At 35.6% G+C, this 26,118-nt stretch overlaps 1 protein-coding gene across 1 annotated transcript in view; it reads right to left on the reverse strand.

The window, feature by feature from the left end:
* LOC150022606 (receptor tyrosine-protein kinase erbB-4-like) overlaps positions 1 to 26,118 on the reverse strand; it is a 147,291-nt gene that overhangs the window by 21,509 nt on the left and 99,664 nt on the right. Inside the window, exon 5 of the mRNA XM_090288243.1 lies at positions 14,243 to 14,308. Coding sequence (XP_090144369.1) covers positions 14,243 to 14,308 — 66 coding nt within the window. The remainder of the gene's footprint in view (positions 1 to 14,242; positions 14,309 to 26,118) is intronic.

Here is a 26,118-nt window from a genome sequence, read left to right on the forward strand (position 1 = left end):
GATATCTGGCTAAAATATAAACACTAGGTTGTGTGAAAGGCTTTTAGAAAGCTACTGTCCTGAGAATATATATCGAATGAAACTAATAAAGTTCGCAGGCCCTCCAAGAATATGCATTACTTTTAAAACACTGATGTGGATAGAAAAATCAGGTTCAATGAAACTAATGCCAAACTGCACATGACTACTTATTCTTCCAAAGGAGAACAATCGGATGGGTGTGTTCAGTGCCAGGCAGACTCTAAGCATCACCTAGGAAGATTTAAAATAAAGATGCATGACCCCCCTCCTGCATTCAGTAAGTCTGGGGAAGGGACCAGAAAATTCATTCTGGGGAGCCCAAGTTTTTTTAAAGTAGCCTTTAACATTTCAAAATCTTTGTTCTAGGACTCTTTCTTATTTATGAGAGGACAGTCCATGAAGGGTAAAGCATTTGTTTAGATGTGAAAGTAGGGATGGAAATTGGTCTTAAACTGAATGGCTGACTCTTCTCTCACACTAGATCTGAGACTAATTAAACCAGTAATTGTTGCCACACAGAATGAGGTCTAAGAATATGTAAGGCTATATCCTGATTTGGATAAGAAAGGAATTTTTCACTCTAAGGATTTATCAACATAAGGTCTAACACATTGGAAAAGAAGCTCTCAGAGAACATACTTAATTTTTAAAAATAATTAAACTTAGCAAGGAAGAGTTATGAAAAAGTATTTGGGGCTTCTAAATTACCACAATCATACTCATTTTCACATCACTGAAGAAAACATAACTGATTATCTACTATTCCTAATTCCTAATTAGTCTGGTGGAAACTACTCCAAAGAGATAGGTTAGAGTATACCATGAGGTATACACTTTTCAGGTAACAATGGCATGATCTCAAGGACAATAATTGCTATAGTTCAACTGAAAACATATGGCAAATACCTGCAAAGCCCTCATTGAAACTGACACTTCAAGTAAGTTAATAAAAGTATGTCTATCATTTGTCAGCTACTAATCAGGGTTGACCCTTGTGCCAGACAAATCCCTGATGACCTATGAGCTATGGCATGATAATACTGTTAGCTGTATCAAATAGGAAAGGAATGTTGTCTAATCTATTTTTCATCACCAGCTATTTTATTCATTTATTTAATGAAGTTTTATGTAATCTATTTTTAAAGACATGTCACTGATTTATTGAAAGATCTTAAATCAGATTTTAAGGTACACTCTTGGTCACCAGGAAAATTCTCCCTTATAAATAAGCTATTAACATCATCAATGTTTGTGAGTCAGGATTCAAAAAAAAAATTGCTCTCTTATATTAAGGATAAAAATATTATTGAAAGTAAAAAACTTATACTCATAGGATGTATATATAAGATTTAAGATAAAAGAAATATATGAACATGAATGAATAAACAATAGTGTTTTATAAAATATTGTCTTACATTAGAATTGAAGGTTATACCTTAATGTTAAGAAATATATTTAGAAATGGTTAATAATTATGTGAAAAACAGATGTTGAGCCTCAGCCTCCAGGAACTATGAATTAAAAGAAGGAAATATGGTCATCGTGTATAATTCTTAAATAAAAAATAATATCTAGTTCTGCTCCATGTAAAGCATTGGGCAAACTACCTCTGTTTGTCAAAATCAATAAAATATTTTTGAAGAGTAATTTTTTTCTATCCAAGTTGTGTATGTAAATTCACATTGACCAAACACTTCTTTTTCTAGAAATATGACTTACAGAAAAATGGGCACATATAGATAAATATGTATTAAAAGTGTTCATTGGTTGTAATTGAGACTAATACAATGTAACCTAATTGTTCTTTAATAAGGTATTGGCTAAGTAAAGTATAGTGGATCCATAACTTGAAAAATTCCAGCAGCAGCTTTTAAATTACACAATGGAATACTATGCAACAGAAAGAAAGAAGGAACTCCTACCTTTTACAACAACGTGGATGGAACTGGAGAGAATTATACTAAGTGAAATAAGCCAGGCAATGAAAGACAAATACCATATGATCTCACCTAATACTGGAAACTAATGAACAAAACAAACAAATGAACAAAATAGAACCAGAGGCATGTAAACAAGACACATACTGACAGCAACAAGAGGGGAAGGGGGAGGAGAGAAAGGAGGGGAAAGGTCTAGTAAAGGAACTAGAATAAATGACCCATGGAAGTGGACAACAGAGTGGGGATTGACTTTGGGAGAGGGGTGAGGTGGGCGAGGCAGGGGAGAGCAATGGGAGAAAAATGGGAAAACTGTAAGAGAAAAACAATAAAAAAATTAAAAATAAATAAAATAAAACACTTTGGTCATGCATGAAAAAATAAAAGAAAAATTTTGGTACCTATTTTGAATGAAAGGATTTTTAAAATATAATGTGCAAAGCAACAAAAGTGATAGAATATAGTGTACTCTTTTTATAAAACAAAATATCTGTATTTATATATGCTTACATAAATATACACATACACACACACATATAACCAAACTTGTTACTATATAGTAATCACTTTATGGAAAAATAAAGGTTAGGGCAAGGGTGTTTATTGATGAAGATACATTATTATATTTAAGTCTATATGCTTGAGTTATGTGACTTTAAAAAATCTATATTATTAAATAACCTATACACTTCACAGAGTAAATTAAGTTTTCCAGCGTTACTGATGAAGTTCATATTAAAAAAAAAATTTAACTAGCTTATCATGGGTCACATTAGTTATCATAAAGTAGGGCTCTAAATTAATTTCTAGACTCCTATGTATCTTCATTAACATGTTTACATTAAGGGTCACAAACAATACGTGTCTCAACTTAAAGACCAAATGAGGTGAGGTGGGAAAAAGATAGTTTCAGAAGCTATTTCAATACAGTATTGAATAAATAAAATGATCTACATTTATCTGCTTTACATTTTTTGAAAAATAATTTGATCTGGAGTCATTTCACATAATGACACAACTATGAGTCGTGAGTAATAAGAACTAAGATATTACTCAAACATACTTCAAATTTATGGCAAAAGCCATAAAAATAAGATTATTTTATATTTAGCATTTTATCAAACCTCATATATGACTGAGTTCTTGACTATTGATTCTACAAAGGAGAAAACTGAGATCCAGATAGGGCCAACATTCAAGTCTACAATCTTATTAATAATAAAAAAATTTAAAGTGAAACCACCTAAAAAGTTATACCACAAACACAGACTTCAGGCATATAAGAAAGACTGTTTTTAAAATATGACTTTTCTCTCCATAAAACAAGCCTAGATATTTCAGCTGGATCTAATCTCAATAATCCTTCAAATGTGCTGTATTCACCCTCTAATCTCGCTGATCAGATAAGATTATCTCTCTGAAGCAAACACCACAGTTTGCATTTCTATAATGTAGGTGCCTGATATTAAACTTTTGATGAAGCTAGCCAAGGCACTAATTTCAAAGACATCCATCTAAATCAACATATGGTCAGCTATGTGACACTCTTCTGTTCAAACCCCTAGAAGAAACCAGGCCATCCCCATCCATAAAGTTCTCTTTTCAGAAAGCCATGGTTAACCTAGGCAACTGAAAATTTAAGCAACCCCACTTTTCAATTTCCACTCACTGATTCCTACTCTTATCTTTTAAATTTGCAAATAATAGTGAACCTGTAAAACTCTAGGCACTCCACCCTCCAGGACCTTCGAATAGTAAACATTGTTTTTATCAATATTCCCTGATGGTCATTGCTGAGGGTGTGTCTTGCAATCATAACATGAACCTTAAAGACCAGTCTGGTCACAATGTTGGCTCTGGTCCAAAAAATATCTGTGGCGGTCAGTCCACAGGAGTACAGGCTGAGGTGGGCACCTCAGGCATTTCTACTGGAGAGTATCACTATCAATAGGCTGAAAGGTACAGAAAACAATCCGCCCAAACTGTGTCTGTCTGTCGATGTCTCTGTGTGTCTGTTACCCGCAGCTAATCACTAAATTCACACACAGGCAAATATCCTAACCATGCAAGGAAGCAAGAACAGATGTCGTATTTTTTCAACATTTTTATTGTGTTCATAAGGGAACCTGCGGAAATGGAGGTCCTTGAAATTAAGTTGGATTAAAGCTAGCACTACATCTCTAGCTTCCTCATGCTCCCAGGTCAGTGTTCTCTTGACCTTTTCAAGCATTCCTCCCCTTTGTCTCATACCGTTAGCATTCCCAGAGAGCACGCACACCTCTACACATTTTCTTTAGACCCCTTGAGCCTTCAGCATGGCACTAAGCAATATCTTTTGAATGACATTAAACTGTATTTCGTAGAGCACTTCAAATAACTATATCTCCTGTAGTTAAAATGAAAAACATACCGTTCTTGAAATCTGCAAGATAGGTCATTAAATTATAACAAGTATTATCAACTTATAGCAATATCAAAAGCATATTAAAAACATACTTTTTTTTTTTTTCTTATTTTCCACAAGTAAATTATTGGGTCTCTTTTGGAAATGTTTTAGATGGCCACAATTTTAAGATTGTATGCAAGTCATCAGTCTATTGTAGTGATTCTATTAATTTTACAATATCTCCAGAAACTACAAATCCAAAAAAAGAAAATAGGAAAAAAGTGAAATCAATAAGAAGGCTTATGAACATGCAAAGTTATTAGTAAAATACCAGAATTTTAATTAAAGATGTAGGTTTTAACAAAGGCTCCCTGTTGCTCTGATTGATCAACCCTGCTGGCTCAGCTCTTTCTCTTTTCCCCATTTGCTCCCCTTGGGCTTTTCTTTGCTCTGATTGGATAGTTATCACAATGGCACCTTCTTTTTAAACAACATTTGTTCCATTTAGATTGCAAATATAATTACACTTTAGACAAATTGTATGTGTATGATCGTATATAAGTATAGTCAGTTTAGTAATATATTTATACTTTCTCATTTTGGTTTTATTACTATAGGAAACTTTTGGGAATGTCACAGTAAAAGTAGATTTTCATTTTGAGTTGCTACATTTTCTGGCTTGCTAAAAGTCTGAGAAACCAAAATATACAATTACTTTCTTAGATTTTGATATTCTCTTCAAAGAAGGAAAGAAGTTCCAGGTCATTTTTAGAATAAATTTGCTTTAGTAGAAAACAGAATCCATAAGCCAGGCCACGAAGGTGTTTTTGTTGTTAGTTTATTTTCCCCCTCATTATCAAACTTAAAGTTTTAATATATTACAACTACTGAAAATTATTTTATGTGTACGTCAGTATAATAAATTACTGAGGAAAATGCTATATAATCTCTAAATTTTCCTAGCAAGTTCTAAAATGTCTGTGTAGAAACAATAAATAATAGGAAGTGTTGTTTGGAACACGTTTTCACTTTGCCAATATAGTGAAATGCTGCATTCACAATTATCCACAACAGAACAAATACACCGCTTGTATTAATGTTAATGCTGTTCCATTTTTTTTATTAAAAAAAGGATTTCAAGATAATCTAGCTAGAAACAATACTATAGAAGGAAGGGGTGAATTCCACCATAAGTTTTGTTTTGGTTAAAATAATGTAGTAGCTTTAATCACTTTCATAGACTTTTCAACGGTCAGAGTACAGCTGTTCACTCCAGCAGTTGCAGTATGCTATTATCAAATGAACTTACACTTTTCAATTAGTTTCTAAGCAAGAAATGTCATGGGGAAAGCAACTGAGAAGACTGAAGAGCATATCAAGTGGTAATCATTTCAGAATACTTTATTTATATAACCAGCAGTTGAAGACAACTGTAACTATTTTAATGCAAATGTACACAAAGATTAAGAGAATCAAACTCTGAAATTTTATATATTCTCCTCAAAAATAAAATATGGTGTCTAACTGAGATGACACCACGTCTAGGAGGACAAAAGGAATGTAAAAAATGAAACATCCACCCTGCCTAATAATAGACCACTGGAGAGCTGGCTTGATCCTGTGCTCAAAAGATAAAGAGACACCTGATATGTACTTTAAATGAGATAAGTGTGCTTCATACATCTTGCAGAGATAGAGATAACTTTGTTCTTTTAATCATTACCATTTTTTTTTAAAGCTAAGTCTCTCTCATACCTAAACCCATTGAGCTCAGACCTCAGGACTCAGGTCTTATGATTAGAGAGTGCTGTCATTCTGCCCAATAAGCCTGCGAAATAATATTCTTTAAGCATCAGACTTTACTGAGCAGATAAGTTTGTATCCCTGACATTACTACATTAATCTACTGAATCAATTTACTTAAGGTTAAGCTGTCTCATGGCGTAACGCGGTCATTATTTAACTGAGCTTAAAAGTACTTTCAAGTTTGAGTCACTGCTCCACATGTATTGAACCTCTCAGTATCCAATCAGAAGTCCTTTGCTGACCAATTGCAACTATGTGAGAAATATTCTTACATTTGTACAGTCATGATGCTGTAACATGGAAAGGAATTTAAGGAGAATGAATTCAAATTGCTTTAGAAAATGAGATTCATGAAGTCAAATAGTAAGAATGGAACACTTGGCTAGATTCTAGAAGCACAATTTACATTCCTGTTTACAAAATTCTTTAGGTTGTCTAAGGTTTTTGCTTTAGGACTTTGTTTAGAAAAACAATTTATATTTTAGGGAAACATTTACAAATAGGTGTTAGTTCTGTAGTTCATAGCCTGAACATTATTAAAAGCTATAGAAGAACCACACACTTAAATCATTAAATATGCAATCAAAGTTAAATGTAGCACACAAACCAGTACATAAAATAGGTCTCAACATGTTTCTAAATTTAACTAAAAATTTACAAGTTTTCACTAAAATTTCAATAGGCATTCAGAATAAGTTGTTGTCCATAGTAAGCTGTCTATTTACAGTCTCCTTCCATTTCACTAAATCTATTAAGAAAATAAAGAAGACTCTTTTGTTTCTTATTTTAAAAACTTCTGCCTCTTTCTCTAACTAGTTTGCTTGGCATAACCCTCTAGGTTAATCCATATGATTTCATTTATATGTGAAATCTAGTACAAAATAAACAAAATAAAAAGACTCAGAGACACAGAGAGCAGGCTGATGGTTGCCAGGGAGGAGAGGTATTGGAGAATGGGTGAAAGGGTGCAGGGATTAAAAAGTACAAATTGGTAGTCACAAAACAGTCATGGGAATGTGGGGGACATTATGGGGAACACAGACTATTATAATGGCGATGTTTGATGCCAAGTGAGTACTTGAGATATTGGAGGGGGGGGTAACTTTGTAAGGTATCTAATTGTCTAACCACTATGTCGTATACCTGAAACTAATACAAAATAATATTGAGTTTAAACTTTAATTGAAAAATAAGTAAAAAATAAAAAACCTTCTGCCCCTTACAAACCTCCCTTTAAGCTCACCATCATTACCAGCACTTTCGTTTTCCCAAATCTCTGTTCTGAGATGTCTCTCTCTGATCAACACTCTGCTTCATTTCACCCTTACAAGTCATTCATTACCATGGATTAGTTCTGCCAGAGCCTGAGTCATTTCTCTTTACTCCCACTTGTCACCATAATTTAGTGTTATTGAGGATAATTCCTGGCATATTTGCTGGTTTAGGAGGAGGCACCTGTTGAAGATATCAGCATTGATATGTTGCAGTGAGTGAAAACTATTAACATCAGGTTCCTTAGCTGAGGTGTGTGTCTTTTAAATATTTTTACCTTTCTTCCCTACTGTATGGAGAGTCCCAAAGAAAAATTTCCCATAAAAATAAAGAAATACTTGGCAAATCATGATGTTAGATCTCCCCAGAGAAGCCCTAAGGTGAATTTATTTCAGTTACAAGGAAAGAAATTATTTGTGAACAATGTAAGACTATGTCTTTAAAGTCTTTAGGGTACTGTTGTGTGGACAACCAATCAGAGTACAATATTTTCAAAAACTTGCACAATGTATGCTTTCCAATTTTTAAATCATTGAATCAGGATTCAGAGATAAGTCCACATAAGGGTAAGTGATATATTTTTATTAACACAAGGACCGTCAGAAATCTAAAAGAAGTGTGAAAAATTATACATTAAATTTTTTGATCATGTATATGATGTCTATCTAGAATATAGCAAGCCATGTAATATGAAAAATAGGAACAGTTATTGAAGAAGATACAAGATATAAGAAACACTGTTTATAGGACAATGACACCTCAGTCTCCTTCAAAGTAGACACTTGGGGACCTCACACAGTTCCAATTGCCATCAGCTGTCCTATTGTATTTTCCTGAAGTTCATCAATGGTCTGAAATCTCTTCCCATTCAAAGGTAATTTTAGTTTTGGGAAAAGCCAGAAGTCACAGGGTGCCAAGTCTGTGCTGTAGGTAAGCTGAGGTACCTGGGTGATTTTATGTTTCTCAAAAAAAAACTCTTCACGAAACATGATACATGAGTGAAAACATTTTTGTGATGAAGCTGCCAATCACCAGTTGTCAATAGCTGGGGCCATTTTTGTTGCATTGCATCTCTCAACCAATGAAGATCATTGAAGTAGTACTCCTTATTAATTGTTTTGCCTGGAGGGCATACTTGTGAAGGACACCTTCCCAATCAAGAAACACAGTTAACATGGCCTTGATCTTGCTGCAACTTTGCTGTGCCTTCTTTGGGCCTGGAGAACCAGGCAACTTCCTGTAGACCCATCAGTCAATGCCGGTTATGATCTTCTTGAGAAAATCTGGTTCATTGGTAGTGATTTTAATCAAGTCATTAGCAACCACAGCATGATATTCCTTCTGCTCTGGTAGCAGAAGCTGTGGAATGAATTTTGCCGCAGTACATTTTATGCCAAGATCCTGCATCAAAATCTCAGACACTGAAGATTTTGGAACCCCCAGATCAGCTTCTAATTCTCACACTGTCAGTTGCCAACCTTTGTTGATTTCAGTCTGTACACATTCAGCATTCTCAGATGTTCTGCTTATTGCAGGCCTTCCAGAATGTGAATCGCTTTTAACCAATTCTTGACCATTTTTGAAGCATTTGTGCCACACTTTTATTTGTGTTGTCCTCAGAAGCCTCCTGAATCATCTGAATAGTTTTCATGGAGGAATGTTCAAGGTGAATGCAAACTTTGATGCAGATTCGTTGCTATACTCAGTCATTTTGAATGTGGTGGCCACACAGTATACATGTTCATTCAAGGTTTCTACTGCTCTTACTCACTTACAGTGAAGTCATCGTTGTTCACGCATGCACATTCCAGTCCACTCTCATTGGCTGCCAGGTTACACCAATGTCCCGCCAACCATTCTTGTTATATTAAGAATGGCTAGACTTTTTCTGGACAGACCTCGTATCTTATGGTATCTCTGGAGGTCTAATTTCTCTATGGAATCTCTCATAAGATCTCATAAAAAAATGACCATATTTCTGAAATTCAGGTCACACAATAAGTACATACATCTTTGAATAGTTGCAGAATACATTGTGTCTCAGGATATTGAGCTCTTTAAATATGGATAAGCAATTTACCTTTCAAGTGGCTGAGAAGAACAGGAGTGAATGTCATGGGCAACCAGCCTCCACTTCAGAAGCCGCCACTCCACCTGGGCCTTTGCTTGCTATTTCCTGAGCCATCTGTGGTCAGTAGCCTTCACAAGATGGAACTGGGCTATAGGAGTTTTGTTTCCATATCCATTTATTTAGATTTAAGAAGGACTATATTTTCTAACAGCATTTCCTTTGACTTGTTATAATATTAGCTATTCTTTCTCAGGTCTGTAGTATATGACAAAGACATTTAAACATTTCAGCTCCATTATTGCATTGATATGTTTCCAATAGAGCAAGCTTCCGAGGCAGATGTAATTATTTTTATTTTATATATATGGTAATCAATATTTTAAAAGATTAAGTCATTTTATGATGCCAGGAAGTGGAAACAACTGGTATTTGTTTCATCTGGCTGATTTCAAATCTAATATGCTCACCCACTAAGTTCCCTTTTACAATATGGCATACAGGGAAGAGTATTGTCTTTAGACTTAGGAGAATTAGATTGAAGTTCCAGGTATTAGCTTTATTAGTTTAACAACCCTCTGAATCATTTTCTTAGCTTATATTTCCCCCATTGTAAAGAGGTCGATGATAACTATCTTCTTTAACTCACAAGAGAAAATTATGAAAATCAATTTTAAAATGATTATGTTTCATAAACTATATAGATCTATGTCAATGGACACTATTTTAAAATTTGGACTTGCACATATCAAATGCATGTGAATGTTTATTAAACTTAAATTTTATAGGTTCTATGGAGTAGTCACTTTTCCATTATTATAATAAACTTAATTTCTATGTTAAAAATTAGGTGAATTCAAGGACTTCTTGACTGATGACTTGATATATAAGCATTGGTGTGATGATTTTCTTAATCAAGACACCCTCTAATCCTCAGTTCATGGCAAGTAACAAAACTCATTTTAATGTACTAGAAAAACACTGTGTTTCTTTTTTTTTTTTTTTTTAAATGATTTAATGTGTTTTATTGATTAAATTATTACATTTGTGCCAATTTCCCTTCCCTCTGCTCCCCTCCACCCGGTGGCCCCCTCCCTCCAGTTGTCCCCCCCTTTTAGATTATGTCCATTAGTTGTGCATACAGTTCCTCCCAACCTCTCTCCGTCTATTCCATTCCCTCCTACCTTGATCCCCAATTCCTATATCATCTCCCTCCCTTTCCCCATTCCCCCTCCCTGTTGACCTCCCCCCAATATGCTTCCCGTACCCACAGTTCCTCTTTCCCTCTCGTTGCCTATTTAGTTTGCCTTTGTTTCATCTCCCTAGCTTCTGTTTTTTTTTTTAAACCAGTCCCTTTAACATCTCATATAACAGTGGTTTGGATCTAATGAACTCTTTCAGTTTTATTTTGTCCTGGAAACACTTTCTCTGTCCTTCTATTCTGAATGACAATTTCGCTGGATAGAGTATTCGTGGTTGTAGGTTTTGGATTTTCATTACTTTGAATATTTCTTGCCAGTCTCTTCTTGCCTGTAGGGTTTCCCTTGAGAAGTCAGCTGATAGTCTAATTGGGACCCCTTTGTACATAATTCTTTTCTTCTCTCTTGCTGCTTTTAAGATTCTCTCTTTATCTTTAATTTTTGACATTTTGATTATAATGTGTCTTGGAGTGGTTCTCCCTGGGTCCAGTCTCTTGGGAACTCTCCTTGCTTCCTGGACCTGCAGGTCTATTCCCTTTCCCAAGTCTGGGAAGTTCTCCTTTATTATATTTTCACTCAATTTTTCAAGTTCTAGTTCATCTTCCTCATTCTCTGGCAAACCAATGATTCTTATGTTGGGCCTTTTATAGCTGTCCCAGAGGTTTCTGATCCTTTCGTTGTTGCTTCCCATTTCCTCTCTCTGCATTGGTTGACTGCTTGTTCCTTCTCCAAATTCCAGTTTGTTGAAATGAACTCTGGATTTTATTTCCTTTCCTTCTATCTCGTATGCGGTTTTGTTCCTTTCGTTATGAAAGTTTTTCGCTTCTTTCATATCTTTTTCCTGCTCTTTTGTGTATTCTGTAAGCCACCTGATAACAATGGCCCAGAACTGAGCCTCTGACAGGTTTCTTATCTGTTCATCTGTCAGGTTCTCTATCTGCTGCCTGGTGAGTTGTGTTACCGGTATTTCTAAAGTTGCCTGCCTCATTTTGACAGATGCTTTTTGTTTTCTTGGGCTGGCTGTGGGGGCAGTGCCTGCGTACGCGTCACAAAATAGCGACCAGCGCCTGCTTGTCCGCGACCTATTTCGCAGCCCTGTGGTGCTTTCTGTGGGGGCGGGGGTCCAAGATGGATTCACACAGTTATTCAGCTAGGAGACCGGGATCGTCCTCCCGCCCCCCTGGGCCTCACTGTTCAAGGCGATGCGGCGGCCGCTCTCCCTAGGTCCGGCGCCGCCAGGGGCTTGGCCACCAGGACTCCTCGCGGCCCGCTGCTCCGGGTGCGACTGCAAACAGCACTGCCCACTTTAACTCTTACCTGCCCAAATGGCACCGTTGGTTTATAACTTCATATGTTGGACTTCCGTGTAGTTTTATTTTCTGGAATTTCTAGTTATCCTTTGTTTTGAAGTAGTTGTATTCCTGTATAGTTGTAGAGGGAGACCTAGCGTGTCCGTCTAAGCCTCCATCTTGGCCGGAAGTCCCCTTTGTCCAACACTGTGTTTCTTAAGGCATTTAAGGATAGAGTGTGGCTGGACATCACAAAGACCAGAGAACTAGAAGGTAAAAACTGTCAAAAATACTCTTTCTCTCTCTCTTTCTTTCTCATTCCCGTTAGCCTAAGTATGGCTACCTTATTTTTCTAAGTTACTGAGGACTGACCATTTCTGCTTCTCATTAACATAATGGTTCAAAATGGAAACCTCTACTAGGTTTACTATCTCTTCAAGTTCAAGTTTCTCAGGTTCCCAAGTCAAAATTGTTTAGGAAGAGAATCTGATTGGCCTTGCCTGGGTCAATATTTACTCTTATTACAGGATTTCTTAACCTTCGGTACTATTAGCATTTTGTTCTGAATAATTATTCTTTTGTCGATGAGAGTGTGGTGAGGCTCTCCTGTGCCTTGGTAGGATGCTTTTAAAACATTGTCTACAAATATTACAGTGAGTACACGTATTTTAAACAGTAATCTAATCTTACTTTAGGATCCTGCTTCAAATTCTTGTCAAAACATTGCTGTCCTAAAACAGTGTTTCTATTAAATAAGTTAATTTAAGTCTACACTGAGATACTATATTTCCTTTAAGTCTTTGTCAAAGCCCAGAATTTGATAATATTATGCACTGCTTTGCCCATGGAATAGGGATACAAGCACTCACTCACATTGTTCCTGGCACAAGAAATTGTTACAAACTACAGAGAACCAGTTCTCCATGTTGATGATCTTTGTCAAATTTCTTAGGGGTGATTACCCTGTGATTACCACTTCTATGAATTTATACCACAAATAAATTAATGCACATATGCATTATAGTATGAAAGTCACACTAACATTTGAGTGAAAAATGGGCAGGGATAAATGCATAATTCCTAGTATATTCACACATTGTGTCTGGAAGAGTACATAAAAGTAGCAATACCATTTGTTGTCTATGGATGGCTGAAGGATGAAGGTGGGACACAAATAGGAAGAAACCTTTTACTTTATACTCTTTTATATTTTATGAACATTAAACATGAGAGTATCTATAAATTCAAAAATAAATTTAAGAGATTATTAACCTTTGAGGTGATATAATTTCCTACATCTTTTTTCTTTGGTGGCTCACAAAAGGCAATTAGTTTTGCATTTTATATTGAAACAATTTAACAAACATCATAAACTGAGACAACTTAGATGTCTAAATTTTTATCTAACAGTATTAAAAATTTCTACAATATCTAATATTTGTATATTCAAATTTTAATAATATTTCTTTATGTCTTCTATACTTTTCAAATAGCCACCACATTGCTTTCTATATATAATTTCAGACTTTGCAGGAAGAAAGTATTTACCATTTATATAGAGCATTTGAATATTTTTCTTTTTAAATAAGCCATTTATTCTTAAGATCAGTGGAAGTCCAGTTCTGATTTAAATATCATATGACTTTAAGAATGCTGAAAAATAGAAATTTGTCTTATATTAGGTACACTTGGTTTTTAAATGCCTTAGCAATGATAATAGCCCATGCATAGTTGAACTAATGATTAATATAAGAAAAAATATGCACTAAGGGCAAGATACATTGTCATTTTATAGTGAATCTATATCCATAATTCACTTAGTTTGTAGCTCTGAGCCTATATAGAATAGAATAAATACACAGTGCGCTTTTCTTTTGTTTATTTTTCTCATGAATGAATGGTGATGTCACTATTTGGAAAACTACTGAGATACTCAATTAACCTGGAATTCAATTATTATTATTTTGTGCCCATTCAGATTCCCTACTTCCTGTGATGGACAGACTCTGAAATCATAGTTATCATCACCACATCTTTGTTGTTGATATTATTAACCTAAAAATTGCAAAGCAATATAAGAATCAATTATATATGTTTTATTTGAAAGAAATAAAATTAGGCAGTTTACTTAGATACAAACAGATTTACCACAAGGAAGTGAAAATTCATTTTTATGTTGATGATCACCAGAGGTCACAGAATCATCAGTTATTAAAATTACTTAACCACTTCAAGCCTATGCTTCCTATGAGTTGAACACTCACAAGTCTGGCAATGATTTTCTGTGGGTCCCCAGCATCGGCCAGTGCAGGACTTATGGCAACGTCCACCTGCAGAAGAGGAAAACACACATGCACATGATAATCTTTCACTCTTTGACTGGATCTCCTCAAAGGAAATATTTTTGCTCCTTTATGAGGATGTTTATGTCATACTGTAGTTGAAACATAGCTAATAAAATACCTGCTTAAATAACAAAACCTGAATATCAGTTTCATGTGAAGCTGAAATACAATATCTCCATATTCAAAATCCTCTCATCATTTTATTAAAAATGGGGAAATCAATGAATTTGTAAATTTTACCAGCTGGTAAAAAGTAAATATTTATATTAAATAAGTTTTATTTTGATTACTGAACAGTTTTATGCTTATGATCTTATTCTATTTTATATAACTTCTAAAGTTCATGGCTTACAGATACCAAAAGTTATTGAGTTAAATAAATAATTAAGAAGTTAAAGTTTATGAAAACAAAAATACGTTCTAAAAAACACATAACAAACCATCAGAATAAAAGGTTGCATACATAATTTAGATTATATTTAATTGTAGAAAGCCGTGAAGAGGATGTGACCATCAGCTGAACTTTGAGATAGATCTGGGCAATTGGAGAGTCATCCCTTCTCCCTGTCCTTGGAATGCACATCCTGGCTAATATTCTCAAACTAGCAGCTGTCTCAAGGACGCAACCTTGAGAGAGTAAGGCATTGCTGAAACCATCCGGACTATATACATGACAACCCAGTTAAGATCTCCATATAAACTTAACACTCTGGTGGTGGTGTGTGGAAGTCTACTCACCTTGTGACCACTAAAGACAAACCTCATGTACACATATATGGTCCCTTTTTTATTAAACCTGCCAGCTATCCCCTGGAGTTGCCTGCCTCTCTCTTTGATCTCTCCATGCCCTCAAAGTACAAGGCTAATGTGTGAAAATTTCAAGCATTTAAACAGCTAAATTTGCATAATTTCCATTATTTGATATCCTCCTCTAAAATTATTATTACTACCTTTATTTACAAATATTAGCCTCTAGCTATTGTAATGGTGTCTTCCTCTTAAATACCCTTATCCCATGGATATATGTCCCAGCAAATGCACTGTCACACAGAGAAATTCCCACAAGGACTCAATAGAAGAAATTTAGCTAAAGAGATTGTGCATAATGTCTTTTTTTTGAAGTTTGCTTCTGAATTTCAGAGGTTCACTCTACATTTTTGTGGGTACAAGGGTATGGGCTTATTTTTATAATGTAAAGTAGGCATAAAATCTATTAAAGATGAAAGCTTTGCTATAGTATATGTATTAAACCTTTTCTGTTAATTTTCTAATATTAATTGCAAATGGTTACATGCCTATTCAAGACATTTATTTTAACATGTTGCAAAAATTATGGAATAGAGTTCTATCAAATGTCTCCTTCTATCTTTGACCCACAGTTTTTAACTTGAACTTGGAAGTTCTTACAGCTGGGAAGGTCTCTCTCTCTCTCTCTCTCTCTCTCTCTCTCTCCCTCCCTCTCTTTCTCTTTCTCTCTCTCTGTCTCTCTTTCTCTGTCTCTCTGTCTCTCTGTCTCTCTTTCTCTCCTTATGAGACTGATTTAGTAAATATATTAAATTAAATGCTTTCACAATTAAGGAACAGGTTCAGCAGACACACTCTCCCAGGGTGAACCTCAGATCATCCTAACGGTCTACCCTCTGCAAGTGAACAGTACTATTTCCAAGTTAACATAACACCTGGGCTTAATTTCAGTCACCTTCTTAAAAGTGCCCGGATCCTTGCCACAATGGAGTTTATTTAAAGCCATTCTGTTCGTGAAGCGCTGCTGCTGACATCACCAGCATATAATATCCTGTCACTCTGCCATCTGTTTATTTAGATTTGAATGCGTTATAACTGCATAATGCAAGCTCATTCTGGCTGACAGGAAAAGCACTCCATCTGGCCTGAACAATATAACTTTAATCAGTGATAATGATAATTATTATTAAAAACCTACTGGAGTTCTTTTGCACAAAGCTAATAAATCTAAATTGATTTATACTAGCGGAAATTAGAAAGGACTGTGAAATAAAATGGAAAGCAGTGAAAACTTTTCTTGAGTCCAAACATTTTTTATCAGATAGCAGTTAATAGTAATGTATTTCATTAGATGTATTAAAATCCTTTAAATTGCCCACTAAGTGGTCTCTTAACTGAAACTATCTGTAGCAGAGTACAATCTCCTATTTAATCTATAACTCGACTAATTTTGTTTGGGGCTAATAAAACATATAGCTTTATTCACTGTGTACAGAGTACTATCCATTCTGGAAAAAAAGAAAAAAACTTAGTAATGACAGCTTAATACTTTCAGTGGTCCCCCTTTATTGAATTGCATATTTTTTTTTTACATTTTGTATTTGTAGTTTCAATTTACTACCCCAGGACCTACTTACAGATCCAAAAAGAAAAAGAGTATGACTATAAATTTTGAATTTTGTTTATGGTTCTTGACAAAGTATCATGCTAAGGCCCAACTAATAGGGAACTAGTGATATAGTGCCCCCAGCACCACTACACACAAAGTTTAAGTAATTTCACCTTGACTGCTTACATGTCATTATGAGATTTTGTTTGGTAGTTTCCATGTGTCATTCATATTTAAACAGTAATACCTATTACTGTTATAAAAGGAAGCCAGGAAGCCAACAGTCACTTCTTTTCTGTGATTTCACTCAGTCTTATATTCCCGCCACCCCTTTTTGGAAAGCCAAAGGAGGTGATCACGTCTCAGAATGCTATGTCCCCAAATGTGTGGCAGGGCTGTGTATTGAACGTTTTTCCATGAAGGGTCGCTCATTCTGCCCTGTCCTTCATTTCATTATCTCTAGAGCTTTGGCCCTTTTAGAATCTGCCCAGCCATTCAGTTCAGCATTCAGCTTCCAGTCTCTGAGATAATATAGCACTTGTGCTAATACTATTTTCACTGAATTTTTGAAATAAAGCACATGTCAAAATACTTGACCAAAATATCCAACTGGAGATATTTTTGAATTAATGCATTTGCCACATTTTCATGCCTGCAACCTTGTTTTGATTCTTGTATACAATTGGGTAGTGCAGTTTTACGGACTGTTGTATTTACTGTATTTTTAAATTCTGTATTAGCTTTTGGTTTCCAACATTTCTGCTGCATGAGAGTGTTAAAAGATGAGGGAGTAGATAAAAAGTTTCCTTAGTAATTATATATCTAAAATTGTAAATAAAAAACACGAACTTTTTTTTACTTTCCTTCCATCCATCTATCCATAAGTATTTCTTGAGTACCTTCCATGTATGTCTGTGAAGAACTATGTTCAGTATTGGAGTTAAGCTGAAATAAATGTGGTTACTACTCTAATAGAGTTTAGAAATAATTCAGCATTATTTTGAAGGAAAGGGGTTTTGGCTACTCTGTATCTAATATTCATTCTCTATGGGTTTAAGGAAAGAGGCCAATAAATAAGAATTTTAAGAGTCCTAGATCAGGAAAGAAGAGTAGGGCAAAGCCAGGCTGAACTGGAACATTTCCAGCATGACACCCAGTGGACCCAAGTCTGCTACATTCCTTACACAGTGATTTATCTCTGCGACATCCACAATGCAGTCACCTCAGAGTATTTCAGCGGAGGGGTAAGTATGATCTCTAGAAGGTCCCTTATTTGTCTCTTAACAGAAAGACAGATACGTTAACTCTGGCTCAATATCTTATCAAGAGCTTTCTTTCTGTCCTCTAGTCTCAGATACGCAGTCCTTGAAGAGGCCTGATTTCATGAGGAAATAGATTATGCATGTCACTGATATGTTAGTGTGACTTGGTCTTATGAACTACTTCTCTAGTAGTACATTTTTTAAATGAGGACATCAAAAAGAGGGACTAGTCAAATACTAGCCTCTGTCAATGGGAGAATGTTTTGGGGCACTAGGACTTTGCTGGTACAATCCGAACCTGCCTCTTTCCATGACCAAATCTGATTATTTTATTGTTTATTGTAATAATTCTTTTAAAATTATGCGAGAAACCTTTACTGGTAGTGGCTCAGTTAGTTGTGTGTTGTCCCACAAAGTGAAAGGTCACCAGTTCAATTCCTAGCCAGGGCACATGCCTGGGTTGCAGGTTTGGTGGTCAGGTACATACAAGAGGCAACCAGTCGATGTTTCTCTCTCACATTTGATGTTTCTCTTCCTCTCTTTCTCCACCCCACCTTCCCTTATCTCTAAAGATAAATAAATAAAATCTTTAAGAAAAAATAAATACAATTAAAAATAAGACTATATGAGAAAATATGTCACTTTAAAATAAGAATCTGCTTCTCCAACTCAGCTTAGTGATGGCATGATTATTTAAATTAATATTTCTGCTTTCTGTCATTCTGACTCAATCAAAGAGGTAAAATATAAAGTAAAAATTGTAAACAAATATTTCTGTTACTTTAGCAACCATTTAAATCTTTTAAATAAGTGTTGAATTTTTTGCACATCAGCATTATTTTAATTCACAGGCAATCTCTGCTTTGTCAATGCATTATTTATTGTAGAAGTTAGTAGATATGACTAAGTTCATCCTTTATGCTTGTCTAGCAGATGTTACTAAAAATGTAGCTTTGCCTTCTTTTTTTAGCAACTAGAGTCCCCGAGCCACTTTGATATTTATAAGAGTCATAAATCCATGCTAGAAGTTTTGCTTGTTTGTGGAACTGACAGCGGCGATGGGATTTAATTGTACCTCTGGATTGCTTTCTGCAAGTAATATGCCAGGACAGTGGAAGGGTTACAAAATATGAAGTCACCAGTGACCATAAAAGATTAGCTCCTCCAACTACCTCTAGCTAAAGACAATGCAGTTATGTCTCTGGAGTCATTTCACACTATGGCAGTCCTGACCTCTTAAAACTACTTTTAATAGAGAATGAGTGAGAGAATAATATCTTTTTTTTATGACCATATAATTCAAAAGCGGGAAGTAGATCATTTATTGAGAGTCTATTCTAAACCAGTCTCTATATTGGCCAGAAGATAAAAAGATGAGTAAGTAAGTGCCCTGTCCTCCCGGAACATTAAAGTTGCAGGAAATAAGCAGAAAAGTAGCAGATAATTAAGATAAACATAGTATTTGTCAAATACAGGTATACATAAAATGGAGAGCAAGGATTAGAAAAAGGTTCTACAGAAGGGTGGGCATTTCAATTGAACTTGAATGTCTAGTTTGTCCAGTAGAGAAGGGGAGGGAAGGAGAGTTCCAGGCTGAATGATTAACCTAAGCAGTAACACAGAGGCATGGATGCATGAGCCCAGCTTTTTGAAGCTACAATAAATAGGATCCCTTGTGCTGTGTGCAGTTTGAATGGAAATAGCAGCTGTAGTGGGAGCTTACAAAGTGTTCTTGTAAGTCTCCTAAACAGGTTGGAGTTCAGTCTGCAGAACCACTGTGAAGTTGGGCAAGGTTTTTGAGCACTAAAATGACATAATTTGACCTGCAGGGTATAAGAGGGTTTCATTTATGTTTCCCAAAAGCTAGTGTGCACACTTGAGTAACTTGTTCAGTAGTATGATGTAGGTACACACATACATATATCTTTTTTTAATTGATTGATTTGAGAGAGAGAGAGAGACAGAGACAGAGAGAAACAGAGAGAGACAGAGACAGAGGGATTCAATGCTCCACTCATTTATGTATTAACTGGTTGGTGCCCTGACCAGGGATCAATCTGGCCCCTTGGTATATCGGGACGATGCTCTAACCAACTGAGCTACCCAGCAAGGGCTCACAAACCCATATTATGAAAAACAGTACCAGGGATTCTGATGAGGATGGTTTCAAGATAATAAAGCATCTATAAGAAATACCAGTGTGACATATACTTCCAACTTCTGTTAACATCTTGGCCATATTTTAAAGTGATACAATAGTTGTCCCCTTTATCTGCAGTTTCACCTTTTGTGGTTTCAGTTACCCACAAAAGTTAACCATGGTCCAATGATGAAACAGAAAATTACAGAAATAATTCATAAGTTTTAAGTTGCACACCAGTTTGAGTGGCATAATAAAATCTTGTACTATCCTGTTCCACCCTTCCTGGATATTAATTATCCTTTTGTCCAGTATAACAATTCTGTATACACTACCTGCCCATTAGTAACCTAGGAGACATCTCAGTTATCAAATTGGCTGTCACAGTATTGCAATGCTTGTGTTCAAGTAATCCTTGTAATAACATCTAATGCTACATCACAATGCCTATGTCATTCACCTCACTCCATTTAATTATGTAGGTTTTGAATCATTTCACATTATCAAAAGGAGAAGAATGAGTACAAAATAATATTTGAGAGAGAGACAGACAGCATTCATATAAATTTTATTATATTGTTATAATTCTTCTGTTTTATTACTAGTTGTTAATCTCTTACGGTGCTGATTTATAAATTAAACTAAATCAGATTTATGTATGTAGAGATTAAAACATTGTTTATGTAGGGGTAGGTACTACCCACCATTTCAGGTATCCATTCCAGGTATGCGGACGCACACACCTGAGATAAAGCAGGGCTAGTGTACTTTAAGTGTCAGATCTAATAAGAGGCTTCGTAACCAAACTTACAGATTTAAATAGTATAAAATCATGCAGTCTCTCTTTTCCCAGTCTTTTCCTTTAATGTGTGGATATATTTCCATTGAGTTGCATTTCCCCCTGGCAATTTGAAAGCACATATAGCTTTGTTCAATGTTAAATTATTATAAGGCACATATAGTATAGTGAAGTTAAAACATGATTACAACAAATGATATATCAGCAGAGTTTAAAGATATTAATGTAACGTGAAATTGCTCTTTTTTAATCAAATGCCAATATTTCCCTTGTTTTTCTCTGACAGTTCTCACTGCCATGTGTTTATTCACACCCACACTTCTGGTATGTAAACTGACTTTACATTTTCTTCCAATCTTAATTCAACACTTTTATCTTGCCTATGATTTGAAAGTTAATTACTGAATGGAAACTCACTTTTATACATTTTACTAGTCATAAAAATGATGAGCGGGTTTTTCCATTAACGAGAAAGACAAAGTTAAAAATCTATAACTGGAATTTTTCACCTATCCATATATTAAATCAGGAGTTAGTATTTTGAAATGCTTTCAGTAATCCCTGGATTCAAAAGTAAATAGGTACATCAACCTCATTAAACTTAGCTTTTCTACAAGCACCGTTATGTTATTCAGTCAATCTACAGATGAAGGATTGACAGTAGCCTATATAATCATGTAATCAAAAATAATTTTGAACAAAACTGTGAAATGTATCAAATCTAGGCTGCAACACCTCTGCACACCCTTTTCCCAGGAGTTTAACTCTGTACAGCTAACGTGTGAGTACCAGAGGGCTCTCCTGGTACCACCTCAGGTGGCTTACTGACATACAGCTAGTGGACTGACCAGCTTCTCTGGCACACAGAATTCTGCAAAAGTTTGAAAGTACTGAGCTTATGTAGCACATTTTTATTTTTCTGAGTCCTTCTGTAGCTATAAATCAATCTAGAGGAGAAATGATAAGATTGGAAATCTTGTATACAGGTAGGAGGCTGGGCAGGGTAAGGCAGGAAAACCTTCAAAAGTCTTACTTCTTCCAAATCCCTTAACTCATACATCATGGGAACCAGCTGCTCTATTAGCATGTTGAATGTGGAGAGAACTGTTTCTACACACAGATTCAGGTAAAATGGTCAGATTTACATACATTTCAGCTGAGAGGAAAGTTGATAATAATCTATTTAGAACTTAAAATTATTGATTATCACTTACATCTACAGCCTCATATGATCATATGAGTGGGTGACACACTATTTCTCATTGAATGGCTAGATCTGCTAAAATGACCTCTATTATGTTACTGTTCTATATATTCTACACTCCTTCCAGCACACCTTCAAACATTATAGCATAAGTACTATTATTTGTCCCACTTTCAGTAAGAAAACTGAAGTATCCTTAAAGTAGAAACAGGGACTCATTCCTTTGTATCTTATTAACCCTTTTTCACATAGCATATTTGCGTGTCAAAATTTTTTTGTATTTAATGTTGTTGTTATTGTTTCTAAGTGGCATTTACTTTGATTCTATTACTTGCTTAATAAGGTTCAGCAGTAGATGGACCTAAAATAAATGCCAATTACATATAAATACATTTTAGTAAATTGGCATTTATAATTATAATAGGACATTGCAGCCTGAGTTTAAGGAAGATAAAATATTTGAAAATACTATTGAACATGTAACCAATTTACAATTGTGTCATTTACTGCTCTAAGTAGTCATTAAAGTGCTGGTAAAATGAAAAATAATACAAGTTTTTAGTCTGTATTTAGTTTCCTTTATTTATAATTGGTAGAAGGGCAAGAAACAACCTAAGAGATGACTTTCCTCATCAGAAAAATATAGAAGATGATACTTCCTTTATACATTAGGGTTAACTACATGGAATAACATATGTAAGGTACAATGGATTCAAGTGATGTTAATTCCCTTCTCCCTCCCTTACAACATGTATATAAAAATATAAGAGAACAACAAAGAGTCATCGATAGTGATGTGGCAGGCAAATCAAGTAATCTGGAGACAGAGGGTTTATGCAGACAGAGTTTCAATGATTATTAGAGGACCACAGTCAGGAAATAGGCAAAAAGGTGGATGTGACATGTTAGGAACTTTGACAGGCTTGGCAGACAGAGACAGTGGGTCCTAGAGATCTCTGCATGCTTTGGCAAAGTTTGAGAAGCCATAGTCTCAGCAGGAATGTTACTAATAATCCAACACACTGACATCTCTCTCTGCTACTAGAATATCACACTCTTGTATATTTCAGGCTAACGTACATGGAAGGAGAGAAAGGGCGCAGAGAATATTTCAAGGTATGTGTCAGAAACAGAGAGAGGAACCCATGAGTGGAGCGATGCTTTGGATTACTGCAAAGAATTAGCTGTCATTGATGCTGGGGTCTCTGTCCGCTCCATGTCCCTCATCTGCGAGCTCGCTAATCAGAGGTGCAAATGAACCTCTGAGGAAATGCAGCAGCTGCATGTTCCGTGTGTGAGTGGTGTCTTATTCGGGAAGCATAGTTCAACAGCCAAAATTCAACTGAAAGACCTTTACTCCTGTTAAAATGAATTAAATGGGGCCCACAACATTGTCCATGGTCACAGTTCTAAGTCTTTTCCCCCTTTTCTTGCAGAACTCTCTCTCCGAAGCCTTTCATTCACCGCAAGCTACCCCCAAGGGCTCTCTTTCTCTTTTTGTGCCTTCTCCTATCACAAAGCTTTCACCCTCTATCCTCCCCCATTAAATCATTATTACAGCATTGATCAATTTAGCCATCCTCCCTCAACACTTTTTCCCTATCCAGCTTTGTGGTTAAATATTCTCTGCCCATTTTTTATTATGTATCCTGAATGTGCACCGCTACACTCTGGGAAGACTGTGTGTGTGTGTGTGTGTGTGTGTGTAGGTGTGAGAGACAGTTGGTCTAGTGGGCTGGAGAGATCAGGCTAGCTGACACAGAGTGTTTGAGCAGGTGGGAAAGAAAAACCCTGAATATTGCCACATTTGTCATTTTTATCCTGTCAGAGTAGATATTCTTTGAGAAGCAGTGTACCGGTCTGCTTTGCTATGAGCATAAAGAGGTTCCCATGATGTGCATATGCCATGGTCTCCAACAGCAGTCTCTGCTTTCCTCTGTCTTCCACTTGACAGCTCTAAGAATAGATCTGTCTCCACTATGAATTAATAAGAAATGGGTATTATCACGGGAAAATTGAAATGGATGAAATTATGACAAGCTCCTTAAGGATAGGAACCAGTTTTTTTTTTTCCCCACGGTTCCTAACAGTATCCAAAACGCAATAGGCTTCCCAGATCGAATAACCCAACATTTTCTTTACCAAGAGGCCAACATCTCCACACTATGGTGCTGCTAACCCAGCTTCCTCCCCCATGTATAAATAATGAAGGGTCGTGTAATGTCTGTGGCTGGGACTTGATAATTAGATGTGGGGCCATTAATCTTGCAGCCTCTTTTTTACTATATCTGAGATTGAGACTGAGTTTTTGTTATAGATTGCTAGCCTGTAGCAGTCAGTTGGGGAGATGAGACGTCACGGAGACAGATAACAAAGAAAAATAGGTATCAAATTGGAAAAGATTAGGTAGTTCCATGGCACTATATTAAAGAAACTCTTCGGAGGTATAGCAACCAGAAGTCTCAACTTAAGTTCCTACAATTCTTTCACCTGCCAAAGGGACTTAGCTAGCTAGCTAGCTAGCTAGATGGACGGATGGATGGATAGATATTTGCCCTTCTGAGTCCTCACACTTAAAATAAAAACAAGCACATTAGCCAATAGGCACATTTCTAAAATGCCACTGTAGACCTAAGGAATGAAATGTGATTTTAATATTGATGGAGGTTATAAGAAAGTGACCCAAAGGCATTACAGTCAGTAATGAGCCTAAAATGTCTTGGTGTAAAATGTTTTCATAAATTTGCCTTTGAAGTTCATATACAAAAACTAAAATTTAAGAGTAATGGACTTATATTTAAGAACAGAATTCCATCGACAGGTATTTCAATGGAGTTTGTTGTTGGTGTATTACTAGACAGATCTGGAAATTGAGTTATTTACCAAAAAAAAAAAGGAGATAAATTACTCGCAAACCACTGCTAATACATCTATTATATTCCATCACAATACAATTTGAGCCTAAATATCAGCCCTACTACTATCATTCTGCCCCAGAAAATCGTTTTCTAAAAAAACATTATTGGTATTATAACCAATACAAATCCTTCAGATAAAATCAAAGTACTTATCAACTAGCATATTAAAGATTTAACCATAGCTGAGATATAACATGATTTTATCTCATAGCAGGCACTGTTATAGCAATTTATTTCCTGAGACAACCTTGGGAGAAACATAATACTACAGATGAGAAAGCTGAGGCAGAAAAGTTTAATAATTCGTCCAAGGTAACATAATAAGTAATAGGCCTGAGGTAGCCCTTAGGTCGGAGTCCAGAAATATTGGCTCCAGAATCCATACTCTTAATCAATATATAATCAAGCATCTAATTTCAGCTAATTTATGTTAATAGATATAAGATTATAGCAGTCATGGGGGACAAAGGAGGACAGAGCACAGAAAAAAGATTAAAATCACTAGAAAGACAAACTTTATCTATGTCACAATTGGCCTGGTTTCTGATAGGCTAAGTGCAAACACTGAGGGAAATTCAATGATTTTAGGAGTTCCAGAAACCATTAGGCAAGAAATTTGAGTAAGATTAATAACCCAGACACTTATTCAAAGTCACTTAGGGAGGGACTTGCATGGAGTTATTAAGATGATTTTAGGTCACTTGCCAGGATCTTTGATTTGTACATAGGGAATGAGCAGCATTTAGCAGACGGCTTCAAGGGGCAGGGCAGAGAGGACTGTATATGGGTGCCAAGAGCACTAAAAATATCTTCTTTTACATCCTGATTTCCATGTTCACAAAATTGTAGGTGTATTTGCTTATAAATTGTGATCTGAAGCTGAGAAGCAGCTTATTGCAACCCCCAGCTTTAGGATAGGTTACATGATAAAAAGTGTCTTTATAGGCAGAGCAGATCCGCAACTACAAACACTAGAAATAACAGCTAATATTTATTGAGCACTTACTATGTGGCAGGCACTATTTAAAAGAATTTCACACATTACCGAAATTCAGTCCAATATGAAAAAAATGAAGGATAAAGGACCTAAATGAAGGATAATTACAGTTAGAAATTTCT

This window comes from Furipterus horrens, unplaced genomic scaffold, assembly GCF_987537825.1.
Source record: "Furipterus horrens unplaced genomic scaffold, mFurHor1.1.pri manual_scaffold_1, whole genome shotgun sequence".
In the NCBI taxonomy this organism is placed as follows: Eukaryota; Metazoa; Chordata; class Mammalia; order Chiroptera; family Furipteridae; genus Furipterus; species Furipterus horrens.